This window comes from Hipposideros armiger, unplaced genomic scaffold (assembly GCF_001890085.2).
Source record: "Hipposideros armiger isolate ML-2016 unplaced genomic scaffold, ASM189008v1 scaffold_795, whole genome shotgun sequence".
NCBI lineage: Eukaryota > Metazoa > Chordata > Mammalia > Chiroptera > Hipposideridae > Hipposideros > Hipposideros armiger.
This window is the reverse complement of record NW_017732145.1, coordinates 570,076-594,301: the sequence shown is the minus strand read 5'-3', so window position 1 is coordinate 594,301 and position 24,226 is coordinate 570,076. Positions and strand designations below refer to the sequence as shown.

General features: G+C 35.3%; 1 protein-coding gene across 3 annotated transcripts in view; it reads right to left on the bottom strand.

The window, feature by feature from the left end:
• The window catches only part of LOC109374140 (adhesion G protein-coupled receptor B3), a 409,286-nt gene that overhangs the window by 12,174 nt on the left and 372,886 nt on the right, over positions 1 to 24,226 (bottom strand). For 2 of the 3 annotated variants that reach the window (XM_019628473.1, XM_019628474.1), the window contains 3 exons: positions 14,052 to 14,201; positions 13,474 to 13,549; positions 973 to 1,075 (listed from right to left, as the gene is read on the bottom strand). In XM_019628473.1, coding sequence (XP_019484018.1) covers positions 973 to 1,075; positions 13,474 to 13,549; positions 14,052 to 14,201 — 329 coding nt within the window. Of the gene's footprint in view, positions 1 to 972; positions 1,076 to 13,473; positions 13,550 to 14,051; positions 14,202 to 24,226 lie in introns of those variants that run through there. The other variant, XM_019628475.1, reaches the window with a different exon arrangement.

Below are 24,226 nucleotides of genomic sequence, written 5' to 3'. Positions count from 1 at the left end.
GTCTTCTTTTTTTTTTTTTAATAAAACCAAGGCTGATTTTTTTAGGGGAAGTAAAAAATTATAAAATATAAAAAAATACATAAGTTTTATAAACCATAGGATGTGATTATAAATTCCATTGTATAATTCACTATGTCAATTTGAAAAATGACAATCTTTTGTGCTTCTCTTATTTGTATTTAAAAGTCAACCTCATAGAAATTTTGCAAGGAATAACAAATATGTACATGCAACGCATGAGACTGGCTTACTTTAATGGAGGAAGTATAAAAGCATAACTAAGAAAGCCTTAATAGGAATCACCTCTCTTGCCCCTATTCATCAATAATTTAAGTATTCAAAGTGAAAATGTAAAGGGGAAGTAAATATTTTAAATTTCTACAGAAGGTCTGAACAAGATCCAAAGAATTTCAGTTGCAGTTGTATGGGTTTAAGAAAGCACTCTTGTCATTCTAAATGGAAGATTTAGATTTAGGTCACTGGAGCACCCAGGTGGTTATAAGGAGCCCTTTCTAATCCTCAACTTAGTGCATTTAAACGTCACTCCATCCATTCTCCTACCCGGGAGCACCCTGGCGTTCTCTCTTCCCTTTGTACTATAACTGCTGTTACTGCAGGCATCTGAAATCTATGTATTTACATGGCAGTCTTCCTCACTATGTGGTGAGACAGGCTCTTATTCATCTCGATCTCCCCCACTGACTGGCTCAGAGCCCAACAAAATGTGCACACTGATAAACAACGTATTAGTTATTATCTTGAATAAACTGAGGATTTATCATGAACAAAAGCTTAAAATAATATGGCATATTGTTTCTATGTAATACATATTTCCATAACACATTAATTTATCTGCAACTCTAAAAAGCCTAGAAAATGTGTTCTGGTCTTTTATCGGTCAAAGAACGACTGTTAACTTTCGTTAAAAGATAAATTATTTAAGTGACTCAGTGCCAAATGCAGGATACTTACATTAGCCAAATGAGCTAGTTCTATCTCCAGGAACGAATCAGTTGTTTTGGGTTCAGGCCTTATTGTGACCACGATGATTTTGGAATTAACGACAGTATAATTTCTGAAACAGAGTAATTATGATTAAAAGGAGAAATGACTGATAACACATAGGAACTCCTACTGCTCAATACATGTTGGGATGACATGTCAAATAAATGTATCCTAAGCAAAAAAACGTACAGTTTATTTTTTGTTATAAATAAACCTTATTGGGAAACAGAACACTTTGGGGAAGAAGGGAGCTATCGCTCACTGTTACCATTTTAGATGCAGGGAAGATGAAAAAGCAATAGCACTGACAAGCTTTCGATTACTTAAATCTGATTCGCCTATGAGAGAGATGGATTGTGCATTTAAACCCTCAGGCAATCTTTAAATTAATATAATCCATTGATCTCAAGGTGGGCCTAACCGTTTTGTTCTCCAGGAGACCAAATATTCTTCTTACAAAGTGCTGTCTTGGCATTTTTAAGACCATCTCAAAATTCATGAAGATGAATGATTAGAATGTGGTAATAGCATGAAAGCAAGTGGAGTTTAAATATAAATAAATGCTGTGGATAATTATTGACAATCATTCATTTCAGCAATAGAGATTTATAGGCCACTTCTTTATCTCAATGTGCTCAAAGGAACATATCTTACCAAGTACAGTTCACTCACAGGAAGTTTTAAATATAATTACAAGTACAAGCTCCAAAAATTTAGACATAAATATAAAGATAGAACACTGAACCAACTCTATCTTGAGTGTATAGATTTTCATCCAACATGTATAAAATGCTGCACATCAATTATTTGGAGATTTAAAGATTTTATCGTACTTTTAGCTATTTGAAGAAATATATATTATATATACATACATGCGTGTGTGTGTGTGTGTGTGTGTGTGTGTGTGTGAGTGTGTGTGTGTGTCCATCCCTCCTTTTTGATTCAAAATAAACCACCTGCTCTTCCATAGACATGTACTACCCTGGAGGATTCATAACAGGTATCAAAGATAAAGTCATTTTATTTTTTTCCTTTTTGTTGTTTAAGACATTATTTATAGATAATAAAGTTCATCAATTTTAAGTGGGCCATTTAATGCTTTTGGTAATTGTATTCTACCATGTAAGCACCATCAAATGAAGATAAACCACTGATCCTTCATCCTAAACAATTCCCTTGAGCTCTTTTGCAGTACACCTCACCCACTCCCATGGCTCCAGACAACCACGGACATGTTGTCACTATCATCATTCCTTTCTCATGATTTTATTTTATTTAAATAGCATCATAAAGTACATAGACTTTGTTTTTGACTAAATTCACTTAGCATTATGTTTTTGAGATTCATCCATTTTGTTTCTCTTTACGGGTGAATCATAGTCCATGATATGGATATACCACAATTTGTGGTCTATTCATCAATTAAGTAAGCAAACATTGGGGGGCTTTTGATTTTTACCTTTCACAAATAGTAGCTATTCATATTTGGCCATTATGTATAATTGGCAATACATACTTTCTGCATGGGTGTGGACCCTTATTTGTCTTGGGTAAATACCTAGGAGTGAAACCTCTTGATCATGTGGTAAAATCATGTTTAATTTTATAAGTTGCTGCCATATTGTTTTTTTAAAATGGCTATACCATCAAAGTCATATAATTCTAATATCACAGAACAATGTTGAACTTCACATTCTTTATAAAAATGTTTTTTCTTATGAGATGGTTTTTGCCACAAGATTTCACCAAAAAAGAATGCTAACTATGCCATAGTTGAAGGAATTTACTATGTTTAGTAGTAGAGGAACTATAAACACATAAGTGGGAAAACGTTTTTAACCCATCTCTCATGTATTTAGTAATGTCAACAAACTTAAACTTTCAGAAAGCTTCCTGGCATCCAGCCTAACAGTAAATTGTAAAAACAACAAAGTTAAATTGATTTTCATATTTCTCATGGGAAGACACTTGCAAACAGACAGAGCTGGCAAACTGTCCATTATTTCATTTAATACTAAATGAGTATATTGAGATGGATATGAAAGAAAGCTCTAAATGCCAAGCTCCCTTTGTAAACTTGTTCTGCTTCTCTGTGAATAAAAGTGATCAGGGGGTCAAATGAGAATGATGGAATTAACAAAGCTGTGAGGTGACACTGGGCAATTAATTATATTAGCAGATCTGACAGGATTCCCAGAGAATGACAAGGTGTATGTGGCTTGGAGTTGGGGAGAATGTCTGTCTGTCACCACCAAAAAAATATGAAGGTTTCTCCCAGAGAACAGTCCTGAGCCACAGATGCAAGTCTCTTTGTTTCTTTTCTTTTCTTTTTTTTTTTTGTTTTGTTTTGTTTTGTTTCATCTTAGCCTGAATGTGTTTGAGTTCTGGTTTGGTTACCCAAAACAAAAATATTTATACATCACCCAAATTCAACCTGTCCCTTTATTCTGGTTGTGTTTATAATCCCATTTCTCTGCTATAAAGAAACTCAATGGTAATTTAACTTAACTGTCAGTTTTAATTAGTAAATGGTCAATTTGAAAGTATACAGATATTTTGTATTTTGTATTATTTTAAAAGTTGCATATGCTAATTTTCCAGGAAATACAAATATGGGTATTCCAAAGAGAAGTTTATAATCTTGTTTATTATGTTTATAAAGTTCTCTTTGTGTGTATAGACACGTAGGGATTTTCGCCCTGGGAAACTGGGCTGTGGAAAGCAAAGTAGCTAAGATAGGAGCCTTCTGTAGAGTATGTTACTTTGTGTCCGGTTCATCAACTATTCAACTGGCCTGATGGAGTCTGCCTTATGGCTTTCACTTTGTGTGTGTGTGTGTGTGTGTGTGTGTGTGTGTGTGTGTGTGGGGGGGGGGGGGGGGTGAGGAGCTTATTTAGAATACAATTGGGAAGAGGTGAAAGTCAACATATTTATGCAGATAGTTATTCTTATCACAATTACATGTGTACTCCCCAACTTTGTGTTACTAACGTACCTATCTCGGCCACAGCATCCATTAATGCTACGTATGACCACTTCCACAATATTATAAGTTCAATGAAGGCAAGATCTGTATCTGGCATTTATATATCTTCATCTGTATTACACTTGGCATATTTGTGCTAACACATATTTGAATGTCTTATTAAATAAACACATACTTAAAAAAATCAAACTTTTGACCAAGTTGGTTTAAAATATTATTCTAATAGCATGATATTAAAATGCTTAATGAAGGAAAAATAAACAAATTTACATTAGGCAAATCCCCTTTTAGAAAATGCACAGTGTACAAAATTACCTTTAATTTATTCCATCAATTTAGTCTAATTTGCTTAAGTGACTAGCTGGCTCCTTATGTGCCATATTAGGCTTTGTGATCTACCAATGCTTCCTAGTAGGGTCCACATTTGTATTCACTGCTAGGAAAGCAGATCGTACAGCCAAATGGATTTTATGACTAAAGTAATAAAGGTCTCTCCTGTCCTTGAGATTTGTGCTACTTGGTATCTATAGCATTTTAAAATGTGCAGAATTATTCACTCAAAAGAGACCTTAGTTATTCTTCACAATTTTTTCAAAGGCTTAAGGTGCATAGGGTCCATGAACCTTATATCAAAGAGAGTAAAATGTGATTAGAAAATGCAATACAGCTTTTTACAAGAGATCCACATTAGGTATAAGGACATATACATAGACTGAAAATGAGAGATGGAAAACAATATTTCATGTAAATGCTAACCAAAAGACAGCAGGGATGGCCATACTTATAGTCATTAAGTCAAAAACTGTAATAAGAGGCAAATAAGATCATTATACAATGATAAAAGTGCCAATTCACCAGGAGGATATAACAATTAAAAACATATAAATACCTAACAGCAGAGCACCCAAATATATGAAGCAGTGACAGAACTTAAAAGAATTGGATAAAATCCTATAAATATACAATCTACCAATACTTATTCATGAAGAAATGAAAAAGAAAAAAAGGTCTAAACAGACCTATAACTAGTAAGATTGAATCAGTAATCAGAAACCTCCCAACAACAACAAAAAGCCCAGGACTAAACGGATTCACTGAAGAATTTTATGAAACATGTAAAAAAGAATTTCTTCCCAAACTCTTCCAAAACATTGAAGGGGAAAGAACAATTCACAACAGTATTATCCTGATACCAAGATCAAAGATGTCATAAGAAATGAAAACTACAGGCCTATATGCCTAATGGATATTGACGCAAACATTTTAAACAAAATACTGGCCAACCAATTTCAACAACATGTTAAAAGGATTATATACCTTGATCAAGTGGAGTTTATCTCTGGGATGCAAGGATAGGTCAACATATGAAAATCAGTCAGTGTAATACAGCACATTAACAGAATGAAGGACAAAAACCACATGGTCATTTCAATTGATAGAGAAAAAGCATTTATAAAAAAATCAACAAAAACTTATAACAAATTAGGTATAGAAGTAATGTACCTGAACATAATAAAGGCCATACATATATAAAAAACACACAGTTATCATCATACACAATGGTGAAAAACTGAAAATGTTCACTGCAAGAGGAAGGAATAAGGTAACAATGCACCTCTATTCAACGTAACACTAGAATTCCTAACTAAAGCAATTAGGCAAGAAAGAGAAATAGGGCCGGCCAAGTGGCACATTGGTTAAGAGCTGGCTTGGGATGCCAGAAGGCCCCGGTTTGGATCCCACATATGAGGGCCAGTGACACTGCCCTCTACAGCTAAGATGCTGAACAATGGCTCAGCCTGGAGCTGGACTGCTGTGAGTTGCTGGCGACGGCGTGGGCTGCAGCCCCTGTGGCAGTGGGTTGCCATGGGCTAGCATGTGTGGCCAGCAGCCAGCGAGAGCGGCCAGCAGCCACCGTGAGCGGCCATCCAGAAGCCGGCGACTGATCTGCCTCACCTGGGAAGAGCGCAATGATGGTGCCAACTTGGGCCAGTGAAGCAACGTCCTCCACAACTAGACTGAAGAACAAAATGACAGCAACTTGTCTGTTCCCCTTCCCCCAATTCCCCAATAAAAAAAAATCTTAAAAAAAACAGATAAATAAAGAGCAACCAAATTGGAAAGGAAGAAGGGACATTTTCCCTGTTTATAGATAAAATAATTTTATATGTAGAAAACCCTAAATATTCCACAAACACCTACTAGTACTAATAAATTTAGTAAACCTATGATATACAACATCAACATACAAAAATCAGTTGCAATTCTATACACTAACAATGAGCAATTCAAAAAGGAAATAAAAAAATCAATTTACAATAGAATCAAACACAATAAAATTTAGGAATGAACTTAACCAAGAAAGTAAAAGACTTGTACACTGAAAACCAAAAAATATTGCTGAAAGAAATCAAAGCAGATACAAATAAATGGGAAGACATCCCACGTTCATTATTCGGAAGACTTAATAATATTGTTTAAATGTCCATAATACCCAAAGTAATCTATAGGTTAATGCAATCTCTATCAAAATCCTAATAACATTTTTTGGCAGAAAGAGAAAAAAAATTCCTAATATTCCTATAACATCTTTAAAAAAACCTAGTCAAAAAAATCTTCAGAAAGAGAAACAAATCTGCAGGCCACACACTTTCTGATTTCAAAACATATCACAAAGCTACAGAAAGCCAAAATAGTACAGTACTGGTATAAACACCAATGGAATAGAATTAAGAGCCCAGAAATAAACCCTCACATATTTGGTCAGCTTATCTTTAACAAAGATACCAAGGCTACACCATGGGGAAGGGATAGTCTCTTTAATAAAAGGTGCTGGGAAAACTCAGTATCTACTGGGGCTGCCAAAAAAAAAAAAACGTATACAAGTGCACACTTTGGTCAAGCAGTAGCTCGCAGTAATCAGAAGTGTCTGGAAGTGTCTGGATGCTGATGGTAACCACTTTGAGCGCCTCTTGTAATTGCAGAAGTCAAACATGATTGCATTCATCTTTTGTTATCAGTATATATTAATATAGTTTTTTTCCTTTTTTAAAATGTGTATACATTTTTTGGCACCCTCTGTATATGCAAATTAATAAAGTTGGACCTTTATGTTAAACCACATACCAAAATTAACGCAAATGGATTAAAAATCTAAACGTAAGACCTGAAACTATAAAACTCCTAGAAGAAAAATAAGGAAACATATTCTGACACTGAATTTGGCAATGATTTCTTTGATATGACACTAAAGTAAAGGCAACGAAAGCTAAAATAAGTGGCACTAAATAAAGCATAACAAAAAAATGCAGTAAAGGAAACAATCACAGGGTGAAAAGGCCATCTACCGAATAAGAAAGGATATTTATAAGCCATAAGCCAAAGGGTTAATATCGAAAAGACATAAGGAACTTCTAAAACTCAACAACAAAAACAAACAATAGGATTCTAAAAATGGGCAAAAGACTTATATAGACATCTCTTGAAAGATATACAAATGGCCAACAAGTATATGAAAAGATACTAAACATCACTAATCCTCAGGGAAATTCACATCAAAATCACAATGAAATATCAATTCAAACCATTATCTAAAAATAGAAAATAACAAGTATTGGCAAGGTTGTAGAGAAATTGGAAACCTTGTGCACTGTTGGTGGGATATAAAATGGTGCAGTTTCTATGGAAAACAGTATGGAGAGTCTTCAAAAAATCAACAATAGAATTACCATATGATCCATTATGCTAAGTGATACAAGCCAGTCACAAAAGGCAAATACTGCATGGTGCCTCTTATGTAAGGTGTCTAACGTAGTCCACTTTTTAGAAACAGAAAGTATCATGGTGGTTTGCAGGGGCTAGACAAGGAGGTAAAAGGCAGATTGTTGTTCAAGAAATACAGTTTCAATTTTACAAGATGAAAATATTCTAGAGATGTGTTGCAAGATAAGGTGTACATAGTGAACACTGCTATTCTGTACACTTAAAAATAGTAAAGAGGGGGGCCGGCCGAGTGGCTCAGTTGCCTAAGAGCTCGCTCAAGAGTTTGAGCTCTGAGCAACAGCAGTTCGATGCCCAGCCCGAGCTGAGCTGCCGGTAAGCTGCCAATAGGTAGTAGGATGGCTCAGCTAAAAAAAAAAAAAATAGTAAAGAGGGTACATTTCATGTTATGTCTTTTACAACATTAAAAAGATACAATGCTGCATTACAGAAGAAACATCAGTAGAGGGGATTATGAAAATAAGTGTGCAAATAAAATGTAGCCAGATGAGGTACAGTAAAAGATGTTAATTGTTTAATGAAAATTATTAAAATTACTGTAGTCTCATTACATTTTTAGAATTATAGTTTGTGTATCTTCTAACTTGAGCATTTTTATAATTGTCTTAAACAAGCCCCCAATTTAAATAAAACCATAATAATAAAATAGATGGCTTCATATACATTCTAGGGACTGGGGACTCATCAAAATCATTAAGCTAAATAGATTTGTTTTACAACTAAAATCAGCTAATGGCTGCTAAAAAGTAGGGTGGGGCTAACTGAGATTTGAAAACTAAATAGAATTTCAAGTTAGATATGCTAAGGATGTAACAACTTGGAACCACAAAGAAGTTAAGTAATCAGGGATTTAAGTTTGCTTTTAAAAGGTATAGCCAAATTAAACTCAGACTTTTGTAAATACTGTAATGACTATGTGATATTACAATATTTCATAGTATTAGTCAAATTTGTTTGCAAATTATGCAAATTTGTTATCTCCATGGACGATTTCCCCATAAGAGGACATTATAGAAAGATACAGAGCATCACAAAACTACAGCATCTCATTGTAAACTCAGAATGAAGAAGCTTGGGTCCTGCAAGTGAAGAACAGGTGCTTTTGTGAGAGCTCACTACTTCCGGTTGCTTGCCTTCAGGGTGTATCGCTATTAAAGTGATTATGATTTTGCTTTTCTATTATTTCTAATATTATTTAGTTTAATTGCTTTTCCCAATTGCTGTTAATTCCTATAATAATGGAAACTCAAATGAGTTCCATTTCCTAAATATGAAAAAAGTTCAGCATGATTTATCTTCATTAGGTGGGCGTACTTGACAGCAAATACATGTGATTTTGCATTATTGAAACTTGTTCCTTTTTGAAAGATAATTTTCAATCACTGACTTTTAAATCACTTTCTGTTCAGATGCATTTTTCCTGACATTTTAAGACTATAGTGGAATTTGCATATAATTTTAATTAGATTCTTTGCAATACCTTAAATGTTAATAGCTCCATTTAAGTGTTTTTTGTTGTTGTTGTTTGGTTTTTGTTTTGTTTTTTTGTTTTTGTTTTTTTAACAGTACTACATCTTCTATATGTCCTACCAGGAAAACCACACATTGCTCCCATACTCAAAAGTATTGTGATTTTCCTATAAAACTGGAACTTGACTTTATTAAATGAATCAGGAAATAGATGGTTTACAACTCTTTCTTGAACTCTTTGGCTTGAGTGTGTGCTTCGATACGTATTTTTTTCCTTAGAGTTGATTTCCATAATATAAAATCTTAGAGGTGGCATTGCTGTATTAATGACAGTGCATTTTTAAAGCCTCTTGATATTGTCAAATGGTCCTACTAAAAGGTCACTACAGTTAAAAATCCCCACCAGTTGAAGTGCTCACTGGACTTTGAGTTGTTAGTTCCTTGATATGAGCAGGGCCTGTGCGTAGCAGGTCTCACCTTCCCTTGAGGACCCTCTGGCCTTGGCTGGCCAGTCTTCATCTATCAGGATCAACAGTGGTCATCAGGAGGTGGGAAGAGTGACAGCCTCAGGCCTTGGTGTCAATAGCCTAAGTTGGGGGCACCAAGGCTCCTTGGGGCTGCCCACACATGGTCACCTCCTACTGGGACTTAAGATTTTCTGCAGAAAACAGCTGTGTATTCACACTGATATAGCAGTGCATGGTTTGTACTTCTTAAAGAAATGGATATGATCATCCTAGAGGAAGCCAGACAGTGGAAGAATCCTGGTTTTGGCAGACACAAGACTTGATTTGAACTCAGTCACCCACTGGACATGGAGCCCTGGGCAGATGACTGAAGTAACAAGGAGCTCAGTGTTCTCAGGTGTATAATCAGCGTGCAGGAGGGTACTCATCTTAAAAGGGCCTCACACACTAATATCCACTGATTCTGTGCTGTTCAACTGTAAGAAATTATTCTGAAGAAGAATGAAAGTGGGAGGCTGATAATAGCACATATTTAGTTTGGATTCCAGTAGAGCATAATTCCTTCAGTTGAAGGGACAATTTGAATATGCTTAATTGTAAAAGGGAAGATAAACAGTAAAATACAAATTGCAGCTTGAAGAATACTGAATACATACTAAGGCAAGAGAAGAAAAGACATATCTAAATAAAAGAGTCAACATGCAGTTATTTCTCTTTTCTATGAAGGAAAATTTCTAAATCATATCTACTATAAGCATTATGTCAAGTTCTTCCTAGTCCCCAAGAGGGAAATTACGCAAAGTATTGTTTTGAAAATGATTATATCAAAATACAAAATCTCTGGAAACTTAACAGCAAGCTTAACATTATTTGTGTATGGGAAACTTGGCTCCAAAAATTTCAACATATAATTAGTAAAAAAGAAAACATGTCATTAAAATCTGGTAAGTAATAAGTAAACATACAGAGAAAACTTGTATATTTTTTTCTTCTGAATAAGAAGATATTTCTTTTCCCATTGGGTTCATTTCAGAGTGAAAGTCATATAGTAAAACAAGATAGATGTATTTTTATCCCTCTGTTCCAAAAATATTCTTTATAGTATAAACACCAAATTTCTAAGTACCTTATTTTAAAAAATGGTTTACATAGGATATTTTATCAGATGAGACAATAATTCCAGTAAATACTTCTGGGAGCTTTATTATTTATTAAACACTGTTCTGGGAGTTTTGACAGTAATTTAAAATAATTAAGACAATAAGGTTAGCAGGGTTGCGGCTTAGCAAATGTTTGTTGATTGACTGAGTATAAAACACCCTTGTCCCTTAAAAAGGTTTACTCTCATTTAGCAGTTCTATATTTGGTGTGGTTTACTCACTAAGCTTTCTGGAACAATATTTTGAAAAGGAAAAATAACAAGCCTAAAAGTGCTTAGTTACATTATTTTACTGTATGAAGTAAAAGAAAATGCAAAGTAAATGCTCATATGTCACCTTTCAAATAGTACTTAAACATTTCATCTTGAGCATTCTATTGTCATTATTTCTGGTCAATGGATCTAAATGTGACTATTGTTTTCCTATAGTCATTTAGGTAATTAAACATAGAAAACATGAGTAAGGATACATATTTATAATTCTCATACAAAGGTTATTAAGGACTTCAAGCTAAAGAATATGTCAGAACTCTAAAATTCCATAATTTTACTGTAATAAGGACAGGGAATTCCTGAAGGTGGAAAAAAACTTTTGAGTTCAACCCCACTGTTTACATGTTAAAAAAAAGTCAGGGACTTGCCCCAAGGCAAATCTGAAACCCTATGTGACACAGGTGGTATCAGGGGACCCAGTGCTCTGAACAGTTCCCTGCTTTGTCCATTAAATCACCCACAATGTATCCATTGATTCTACCCATAAGCTGTAAGTGACCGCTGCCTCTGCATTTCAACATTTAAAAAAGTTGAAACACTAAATGAATGCATTTTTTTTCTTTTTACAAAAAGCTGATATCACTAGACAAATTTTCAATTCCCTTGACTATACAAATTTATGAAACTTGGAATAACCTGATTTCATTGGTGTAGGTAAGTTCTATGGTATTATGCAAAACAAGATTAATCATAATGCAACTTTGTTAGACACGTAGGGAAATGAATTCATAATCTGAAGCATTTTATGATGCATATTTTATTTGCATTCACTATATCCCTCAGCAGCAAATAAGGTGAATATGTCCCATAAAGGTGCTTCTATTTTCATGGTGAACCGAAGGCAGATGATTGCTGAATGACTGGACAAGTTTATAAATTTTTTGTTATGTTAAAATTGAAATTAAAACCTAAGTCACCTGATTATAAGTAGGGTTTACTCTGGAATTCTTTTTTTTTTTTTACTCTGGAATTCTTAAAAGATGAGCTTTACACAAACAAACTCCCTGTGGAAATAAGTATCTGTGTATCTAGACATATTTTTAACTCTAGCATATTTCTCCTCAAATGAACATCACACATAAAGATAGAATCGGTGTGACTTTAAATCTATTTTATCTGTGAGTAGTTGTACATACCAATGTGTTTTAATGCAACCAGTGGAAAAATTCAGAGTAAAGTTATCAGTTTGGAGAACCTGTTATTAGTAGAACAAAATCATGTGCAAACCTATTCAGATTCAGACAGCCCACATCCCTTCCAGAGAAGGGAGTTGAAGAAAGCTTAACTTCCCATATTAGTCCCTGTGGTTAAAGGAGAACCTGCATTGTACTGAGAGGGACTCTCAATGACTCACCAACTGTATTAATAATTTGCTGCACATAGAAAGATTTTCTCCAAGGAATTGTAACTAGTCACTGCAGCTGCAAAATCATAGTTGCTTCCTCGGGAGGCCTTTTTCTACTGGACTGAGCTCTAATTGGTTTTATTTATTAGACCATTTGTTATGCCCTTGGTATAACTGTATACATCATTCACAGTCTCTCCTCCCTACAAGTGTGAAGCTATATTCATGAGGGTATGAGTAAGAGCTCACTGAAATGTGGCTTTGTTTAACAAACATATAACTTTGTCTCAGGCCTCCGAAATGAGGCGGGGTGGAGGAAACAGGTCATCATGAGTGATAACACCACTATTCAAACAGATGTGAATGTTTTCTGTGAAATCAGGTGAAGTAGTTAAGACAAGACAGCAGAGCAAATAAATGAATGTTGCTAGAATTACTATTTGTAATTGTTTCTTTTAATGACTGGGAGGAAAGAAATCTAAAAATAGTCTTCTAATTGAACAATACGATTTTTCTTAATGCAACTGTAATTGAATATTTAGAAGCAAATTGAAATCTTGTGCAAGTAAAAACAAAACATGTATTCCCAGCCATCATGCCACTCCTTTAGTTTCAAGTAATATTGATGAACAGTACCATTAAGTACAAATAAAGAGAGAAGACAGATTAATTTTAAAATAGCCTATTCTATTATAGAGACTTGAGCTTTTTCTTTTTTCTTTTTTTTCCCCCTCAGTCTTAAGGCAAGTCATGATTAGTTACAAAAGAATTGCAGGGCTATAATTACAGACCAAAATTGTCTTTCCTAGTTGTTTTGAAATGCATAATATGCTAATAAGCTGTTCATTAAATTGGTATTTTTTATTTCATTTAGGAAAAAGCCCTTTGTATTACCAGAGCTTGTTTGACTATTTTCATAGAATGAGCTATAATCACATTTTTGGAATAGTTCACAAAGATTACAACAGTTTATTACTTTGTAGCTTACCTCAGAGTGGGCAAAATTAGATCTAAGTTTTTGTACAAGACGGCTCCAAGAACAAATACTGATGATTCATCTAATTCTAGAAAGAAGAAATTTTTTAAAAAGTTAGTTAAACAGCAAGAAAAATACTATGTCTTATAAAACTTGAATCTGCTAATTACAAGAGGGGATTCTAGGACTTGCTGATGAAAGCTGGATAGAAGAGAGGTTTTCCTAACCATGATTAGGACAGCTTAGCCCCCACACGGCACACATTAACTATAACTCTAAAAGATGTGCTTTCAGTGGTTTTGTGTCACGAAGTAACTGTCCTTCATCAGGCTAAGGGAAGGAGCTGCTTTAGTTGCAGCTAATGAGTTTAAATTCCGTGATAAGGGGAAAGACAGTCAATTCTCTTTTGGGGCTCTAAGTCAGAAGGTCAAAATCAACAAGGTACAAGTAAGACCACAATGTCACTGTTGAAAACGGACATTAATTTTAGAGGCTATAAATTATGTAATATATGGAGATTTATGCTTAGTGTTTTATTAAATGATCTTATTGAGTGTGTTATTCAAGCCCAAATTATCTCACATATTTACCTTTTGATGACACAGGAGTAAAAATGCTTTTTGGAATGACTACCCTATCTTCTGAGTTTCTTGCCCAGTCAACCATTCCCTTCCGTCCTTTCATTGGGAAGTTGATGTCTGTTAGAACAGAGGCTGCGGGAAGCTTCTGAATGCTAGCCACTATTAAAAAAGAAACAATAATGTCAACTAAAATCTTGCAGTGTAATCAATATTGATCAAATTCAACCTTGCAATGCATTCAAACTAAAATTTTGAGTCAAAATTATATTTATCAGAGTTACAAAACAGACATTTCTTATTATGAGACAATATTCATTAAAGTTGCTGATTCTTTTAGGTTAATCTAGGCTTCTGTTGCTTTCAGCAGGAATCATACAATGATGGTCAATGGTTGGGTGGATATGCTAAGCGTACTGGCCAGTGCTGCTACACTGGTTGTTCATGGTTGGCTGGCCTCCATTCCAATTGTTAGAAGCCCATCCGGTATTTTTGGTTAAATATTTTGATTAACACACTTGATTCATAGACTAAATATTGTATTTAAATTGGAGTTTGGTCTTCAGACCAAATTTTCTGCATTTACATCTGAACATTTTCTTTGGAACAAAGTTTTCATGAATTAGATGGGATACCAGAAAGACATGGAAAATAATTCTATATTGCTCCAGGAGAAAGAACAGTAGAACCCAAATAATCAAGCACCACTAATGCTATAACCATACAGCTAAAATAATATGCAGAGATATTAACAAATAGATTAATAATAACAATTCTTAAAATTAACCCCACAATTGAAAGTAATAAATGTGTTCATGTGAACAAAGAATTGTGTCTTTATGTGCAGTAAGTATTTTAATGTGTATTGATAAAACAATGAATGATATGTTTGGTGATTCCTGAACATGTTTTTGTTATATATTCAATGATTTTATTATATATATAATATATATATATATATATGTATATATAATATATTATATATAATATATACACACACAAATGCACACACACACATATACACACACATAAAACTAGGATGATAGATGATTAAGCACTTATTGATTATACACATTAAGAATTATAATTTGTATAAATTTTATGTAGGTCTATACTTATTTTACATCAAAGTTTCATGTGTCTTATGCAGGATTTAAATGAAAAGCTGATGGAGAAACTTTAAAACTATCACAATAGAACAGGTGAAGTGAGAAACCATTAGGCTCTTCATAAGTAGATTTCATTCTAAAGAAGCTTGTAATTTCAATCAAGAGAGGATGAAAATTAAGAATTTAACAATATCAGCTGTATAAATATAGTACTGAACCACTGGCTTATTTCCAAATTAAATTGGTTATGTATTATTCTACTTTATTAAAGCTCTTTCAGGCTATTATACACATCCATTATCAGCATAGGATGGAATTTCATTTGGCCTGTAATTTAATATAATAAACCTAAAAAAGGATTTTGTAACTAAATGTTGAAGGAAAGAGGGTGCTTGGTAAAACGTAAATTAGTTATGGATGTCAAATGTTGTTTTTGGATAACAGCTCTAATTATTTGGGTTTTTTTATTTTTTTCAAACAACGTAGTCTTTGTTATCCATAAACAACCCAGTTCATGTCTCCTAAAGGGTCTAAAACCTCCACTGCATATAGATAGACAGGTCAGCACATTGGTGGCACACTGTTTCTTAAGTGTCCTGTAAGCTCTATTTAATATGTAAAACTAAGTTCATCTACTTCCAAATTCCTTGACTGCAACTTTGGTTGTCTTGGTGTTAGAGGAAATTTATTTCACCTCTCTGCTCTAAAAACTGATGGAAAAAAATGAAGGTTTGTTTGTTTGTTTGTTTGTTTGTTTGTTTGTTTGTTATTTTGACTGTCATACAACTGGTTTCTACTATAAAGGAAAATAAACAAGAGATATATTGATGGGCCTTGAGATCTAATAATTCTTCTGTTTCTATATTTAGTGGATAGAAAACAAAAAACAAATAAATGAAAAGAAGGAATAACAAATAGAGAAAATATGTGCTCTATCAACTATATATCACTTTATCCTGAATAAATGCTAGTCTAATATCACATTATTAAATATATAAAAATAGTATGTTTATACATGCATGTATCTCACTTTATAAAATGCATTCCTTCTTCAATTAGAGGTATATTGGCTGTTAAATTATGACACTATAGATTGGATTGCATTTTTTAACACAATTTAAGTTAAAGGAACATAAAAATCAATTAGGATCCCTATTTAATTTGTGCAAAAGTCCTTTAAAAGGCATAGTCTTGAATATAAAGAGTACAAAAAGCCAAACATTTATTCATTAATTTTAGTAGGAATGTAACTTTAAATAAGATGACATTTTCAATAAAAACATTATAAAAAGGGATATGACTTCATACACTGGTAAGATTCAAGTACTAGCTTTAAATCATCAGTATACATGTTCCTTAAAATACGAAGTACAGTAAAACCTTGGATTGCGAGTAACTTGGTTTGCGAGTGTTCCACAAGATGAGCAAACATTTCTAATACATTTTACCTGGGTAAATGAGAGATGTCTTGCAACACAAGTAGTTTGCTTCCAGAGCAAATTATGCTTGCAAACCAAGGTATTACTGTATTTAAAATTGTATATCTTTACCTTAAACATACCTAGGAATATGCCTAAGATGACAGTATGGTTCTTCATGACCCTACATTGGTTAATCAGAAAACCTATTTCCACATGGCAAAAATAAATTATAAATGACTTTTATTTCCTTCTTTTTTTCAATCCTTCTACCAGGCATTTGAACCAATCCAATCTACAATTCTTTCACTGAATTTAACTGCCCAAAACCCTTAGGTAAAATTTAGGTGCATTTACAGTCTTTAGGGAATTGGAACATTCATGTGTTAATAACAAAGAGGTAAGATTGAAAATGAATGTCTTAAATTAGGTCAAGCATCTATATGTGTCCAGTGCTGACAAAGTGACATAAATGCAAAGCGTGAGTGCAAATCTATGTGCCATTGTTCTGTAATAGCTGCTGCATTAAAACTAGTCATTGTGTGTTTAGATAATAGAGCATCTTTCCTCAAAAACTGAGAAAACACCTTTCTTACAGAAGATAAAAGTACATAGAAAAAAAACTCAAAGGACACAGTGTCTGTGAACAAATAGGCACATCTTGAATGTCCCAAGAACTACCCTTAATTTACTGTATGGTGGTTTCATTACAACACTAGATTTGATTTCGTATGCAATGAAAACAGGTGACTCATCACTGATAAACCTCAGAGCGAAACCAGCTGCCTTTCCATTTTGCAATTTTAATATTTTAATTTTGAATTTGGATATACAGCACCAAATTCCTTTGAGAGCATCATGTCTATTATAGGCCAAGTTCTCAAAGGATTCAGGTTCAGGACAGATGTTTGCTCTTCAGAAAGAATAGGGAATTTTTGCAGATGGGTCTAAAAGCATGTGAGCTGATTTTTTATGGTGTTTGTTTGGTTGGTTTGTTTGTTTTTTAACCACTGAGCCCTTTTTTGGTGCACTGAAGCAGGGTGGTGCTTCTAACCTTATTCCTTGGGAAAATTATGAGGTTTCACTCCTTTGCCTTTATCAGATCCTGGAAGATTGAAATCCTGACTTAGTTATCCTTGTAATGTGAATGGTACACATACAGGTTGGACTTAATTAATGTGTACATCAGTTGCCTCCTGGACAAAAGTGTATGGCATGTGGAATGAAAAAGACTAGAAAGGAAGAGTATGTGGATAAATGCTACAGGAATGAGCAAAATGGGCGAATGAGGATCAATAAAGAAAAATGGTAGCTTACCAGAGTAGCTTAAGTGTGGGCTCCTTATCTAAGCCCTGGATTCAAATTCCTCATATTTTAGGGTAACTATTATGTTTTAGTATTTTTTAAAATTTTTTTGGGGGGTAGGGGACAGTCTCAGTTTATCTCTGCTGTTTTGTATAATTATGAACAGCACGCCCTATCACTCTCAAAAGTCTCATTTTAGAAGATAAATTCCATGTTCATCTTATAAATTGTGTGACGTTGGACAAATAAGCTAACCTCTCTGTGCCTCAATTCCTTCTTCTGTAACATGGGAATAATGTTATCTACCTCATTGGGATGTTGGAGGATAAAATAAGGTAACTTACTGTCTGTTAAGAGGTGAGAGTTGGGTGCCTAGAACCATGCCTGCAGCATGGGTGGTCCTATGTAAGTGCTGGGTATTACTATTAGAATAGGTTTTCCCATAATCAAGTCCAAGGAACTACCTCATTTTGTGCTCCATATTATGATCAAGTAATTGATTTTTGCATCAAACATTCTTTTTTGGTTGTATTTCAGTGACCTTAGGCATGAGATTACATATTCAAAACTTTATGTTGAATATATTCAGAGATAACCAAAAGCAGGAATTGTACTTAAAGAGAGCTCATCCTTTAGTACTTAAATGTACTGCCTAGGGACTTGAATTGGGTTCCTTTTACTAATTCATATTCTCTCTCTCTCTCTCTCTCTCTCTCTCTCTCTCTCTCTCTCTCTCTCTCTCTCTGTCAAACAAAATGGATTGCCTTCTCTGGTTATTTGGTTACAGAAAGTCAGCCACGTTAAAAATCTATTGCTTCAATTGAGAAAGGAAATGACTGTATATGAATGACAAATTTAGTATTTCCATTCCAGCCAAGGCCACAGACTGCAAAGACAATTTCAAAAGCACTACCTTTACGCAGTGACTTATGTGCTTAATACAGCGACTCACATTCTATGAATGAGTAGAGGAAACTCCCAGGCACGGGCACCTCATAATCATAAATAAACACATAGGGCAATGCAGAAGTTTCTGGGATACCTTACACACTGTCTTTTTCATTGTTTCCTTATACACTAGTCCTCCCTTATCCCCAGTTTCACTTTCTGAGGTTTCAATTATCCGTGTTCAACTATCCATTCAATTATCCGTGGTCCAAAAAATACGAAATGGAATGTTGAAGAAACAATCAAACGATTCATAAGTTTTAAATTATACACTGTTCTGAGGAGCATGATGAAACCTCACGCCATCCTGCTCTGTCCTGCCTGGGCCGCGAATCATCCCTTTGTCCAGTGTACTCACGCTGTCTACCTTACCTGCCCATTAGTTGCTTAGTAGCTGTCTCAGTTATCAGATCGACTGTCACAGTATTACAGTGCAGTGTTCGAGTCACCCTCATTTTACTTAATAGTGGCCCCAAAGTGAAAGAGTAGGGATGCCAGTAATTCAGATAGTCCAAAGAGAAGCCATGCAGCACTTTCTTTCAGTGCAAAGGAGAGTACAGTACCATAAGATATTTTGAGAAAGTGACCACATTCACATAACTTCCATTACAGCATAATGCTATAATTGTTCTGTTATTATTAGTTAATGTTAATCTCTTACTGTGCCTAATTTATAAATTAAACTTTATCATAGGTTTGTATGTGTGTATAGGAAAAGAAAAACAACATAATACACAGAGGGTGCCAAAGAAATGTATTCACACTTTAAGAAGGGAAAACAGTATTAAAATTGTAATACTCAATATATACCCATAACAAAGGATGAATAAAAGTCATGTTTGACTTCTGAAATTACAAGAGGTGCTCAAAGTGGTTACTATCAGTGTCCAGACACTTTTGATTATAGCGAACTACTGCTTGAGCAACGTTGGCCAAAGTGTCCAGTTTTGTACATTTTGTTGGCACCCCCAGTATCTAGGATTCAGCTCTATCCTCTGGGGGGCCTGAAAGCACATCCATGTGGGTAAAGGGGGAGCACTGTATTGACATTTCTGATATATTTAAACTTTGCCTCATTTTTCATGTTTATTCACAGGGAACATCTTATAAACTGGGTCTTGACTCATCGATATTAGAAAATTGGCCAGTTATCAAAACGGTATTGCTTGTGGCAAAAATCACTCAGTATTACAAGAGTCACCTGTACAGTTTTGAAATCCTGTAAGAAAAATATGGGAGGGAGGGAACAGGGCATCACATTAGTGTGCCAGAAAGCAACTACTAGTTTTGTTTGTGTACCCATAGCAAGCACGTAGGCACTAAGCAGTCTGCATGGAGTTCACCTCCTGGTATTTAGAAGCTTAGAAAGCCATGATTTTTATATTTACTTAGCAATGTCGAGTGCCTTGTAAAATACTGAGGGCATTTGGGAGGGAAAGGAGAGCTGACATTTATTGAACACATATTTAATAAGCATTTATCAAATGTCTCCTCGGTGCTAGGCACTGATCTCAGCACAGCACTTGGTCAGGTACTTTACACACGCTATCTTATTAATATTTAGGACAATCCTAGGAGGTATTGTCTTTATCAGTATCCTCATTGTTATTATCTGCAACATCACTTTACAAATGAGGAAGTGGTAATATTGGGATTCAAATCTCAGTTTGCCTACTCCGTAGTGTATGATTTTGCAGTTGTGTAGGGTAGTTTGATTTTACCTAACAAATTAACAGGAAATTTACTTTTGCTTTACTGTAACATTGTTGCACTAACTATAAAAGACAGACATAATGATTCGGGTACAGGAAATTAAAACTATCTTGCTTGTCTAACAGGAGATCAAAGGCAGATACCACTGAAGAATGGTACCAAAAGGGGACCTATCCATTTATCTATCCTGTAACATGCCCAGCATCGTCTTTATGTTCTAACATCTCTATAAAAAGTCATATGTCAGGATTTTATAACAGCGATTTATAGGAAGTATTCAGACATTCAAAATGACAGATTTTTAGTTGTTCTCCTCATCTCCACACTTCCCCTGTTTAGTCCGTCTCCTTTCCCAAATGGCTGGGATTAGAATGTTTAAGGCTACAGAGAAAGAGCTGGTTTGCTAGAGAGCAGCACATAGCCATCGCCTTCCAGGAAACAAAGCCATTAGGCAGGCGCACATGTGAGGGCCACGGTGCTCTGAGAGTGCTCCCTCCACTCCATCTCCACAATCACTGTCACATAGTGTAGGATACCCAGGTCCCAGAAGCCGCACGCAGAGAACTAGATAAGAAATGTTCTTTCCAGGCCTGCCGAGTGGCGTGTTGGTTAAGAGTTGGCTTGGGACGCCAACTCTGAGCATCAGGGCCCCGGTTTGGATCCCACATGAGGGCCAGTGACACTGCGCCCTCTACAGATAAGATGGTGAACAACAGCTTGACTTGGAAGTGGGCTGCCATGAGTCACCAGCGACAGCGTAGGCTGCAGTGGGGAGACTGTGGGCTGCCGTCCAATGACCTGCAAGCGGCTGCCTCACCTAGGAAGAGCACAATGATAATACCAACATGGGCCAGTGAAGTAACGAACTCCACAACTAGACTGAAGAACAAAAGGACAGCAACTTGTCTGTTCCCTTTCCCTGATTCCCCAATGCTGTTCCCCTCCCCCAATTCCCCAATACAATCTTAAAAAAAAAAAAAAAAAAGAAATGTTCTTCCCATTAGTTTACAGATTATTTTTAAAGGGAGAAAGCAGGAAACTCTGATATTTAAAAGTAGACAAATTCAATAGGCAGCCAAGAAAGTATGCAGCATGTCGAGGATAATTTTTTCAACTTGTTAATTTTTATGACATATTATATATAATGTTACTTCAATAATTAACTGTTTTTCATATTCCTTTCCATGATCAAAATTTTAAAAAAAACAACAATAAACAACTTACAAATTACTTGGAACTAATCAGCTTTAGATTCCATTTAGCCATTTCAAAGCCTGGGACCCTCTGCACAGTTGGGCATGTTTCTTATTTCTGCTCATGGTCTTTGTGCCAGGCTTTGGTGCTCTCTGAAGGACTTCCTCTGCTTCTTCTCAGGTGACTTCTGCTTCCCTAGCATGTGATCATGCTGAGGCATGTGGTACGTCCACTCCATACACATGACTGTAATTCAGGCTGAACTGACTCAAACAGGGATTGGCAAACTATAACCCACAGGTCAAATCTGTCCTATCGGGTTTTTTCCCCTATGGTCTACAAGCTAAAAATGGTTTCCATATTTTTAAATAGTTAAAAAAATAAAGAATATTATATTTTGGTAAGTGTAAATTACACAATGTCCAAATCTCAGTGTCTACAAATAAAGTTTTATTAGAACACAGACACACTCATTCATTTATATGGTGCCTAGGGCTGCTATCATGCAATAATGGCAGTTGAATAGTTACCGCACAGACTGTATGGTCCACAAATCCTAAATACTTACTATCTTGCCCTCTACAGAAAAAAGTTTGCTTACACATGTTCCAGACATATACTGGAGAAGCTATTTTTCAATATTACACTTTTTCTTGAAAGAGAAATACAGTCTAAAAGCATCTCAGTTTCCACACTTTTTCTGTTATGTATTGTGTGTTCTTTCATACTACCTTTTTATTTCTTACAAACAAACAAAACTGAAACAAACTCATAGATACAGAGAACATTTTGATGGTTGCCAGATGGGAGGGGGGGGTTGGGGGATGAGTGAAAAAGGGATTAAGATGTACAAATTACCAGTTATAAAAACATTCATGTAAAGTACATAATAGGGAATACAATCAATAATATTGTAATTACTATGTATGGTGTCAGGTGGGTACTAGACTTATTGGGGTGATCACTTCATAAATTATAAAAATGTCTAACCACTATGTTATACACCTTAACCTAATATGATATTGTATGTCAACTATAATTGAAAAAGATTAAATGTTTTTAAAATGACAGTTTTTGTATATGCAGCACTATTGACTCTTTTGACTCTTATGCATCTGTGTGTGTGTACCGTTCACATGTCGTGTGTGTGTGTGTGTGTGTGTGTGTGTGTGTGTGTGTGTGGTATAGTTTTTTGTTTTGTTTTGTTTTTGTTTTTGACATTTAAGGGTGTTTAAAACTCCCTAGAGAAATGAGTCAGGAACCTATGAGGAGTTAGGTACCCATATAAGCAGGAAACAACGGATGTCAATAATTCAATGGCTTCCCTAGATAGTGAATCATACATTCCCAGAAGAGTAATAGCCATGGAAGGTGCAATGACTTGACAAGAGAAAAGAGAACATTGTAGGCTGAAGAGTTCATTCTGGAAATTCATTCACCCAACAAACCTCTATTGAACCCTGAGAGTGTTCCAAGCACAGTTCTACCACTGAGGATTTAGCAAATAAGAGATACAAACTCTTTGCCCTTAAAGAGCCCACAGTCTAGTGGGGAATACACAAAATTGGTAAGTGAACAAGTCAGATGATTCTAAATTGTGACAGGTGGTATGAAAGAAATGACTGATGAGAAAGAGCATGGTTGGTTGGCCAAGAAAGGCCTTTTTGAGAGGCACCATCTGGGCTATCATTTGATGGCTGACTATGAGCGAAGGGAAGAGGAAACTGCTTGTGCAGACCGAGGGCCAAACGAGGCCTGCAATGTTCCAGAAGTATCATAATAGTACTGTCTGGGTAGGAGGAATGACATGAACAAAAGCATGCAATGAGAGAACAATATGTCCTAGAGAAATATAGTCTTAATATGGCAGAAAGGTTTAGGTAGAGGAGTAGGAGACAAGGATGAAAATGATACTGTAGGCTAAGAGATCTGGAGGTCTGGAGCGTAATCAAATTTAGAATTTGGAGATGTAAATTAGATGCCTCCTAATTAGAAGTAATAGTTGATAATGTAGACATGGATAAGTTCTCCTAATGAGACAATAAAATAGGCTAATCCATTCAACAAATATTAACTGAGCACCTATTACATTCCAGGCACAGTTCTGGGCAACAGAAATACACCAGTGAACACAACCGTTCAAGTCCCTGCCCTCACAGGACTGGCATGGGATCTGGGGAGAGACAGACAAGTAGATATTATAGAATGTTAGGAATGATATATGGTATGACAGAGAATGGTGGGTGGAGACAGGGAGCTTAGGGAAAGCTTCTTTGGTGAGCTGGCATTTGTGCAGACACCTGAAAGAAGTAAGAGGGTGAGTGATACAGATATGAAAGAGATGACAGAAACAAGCTGAGAAATGTAACTTAAGAACGGTTCACTTTTAGAGGGCAAAGAGAAATAAACAGGGAAAGACACCAACAATAAATGGGGAGAGGGAGAGGGAGGGAGGGAGGGAGGGAGGGACGGAGAGAGGGAGAGGGAGAGAGAGAGAGAG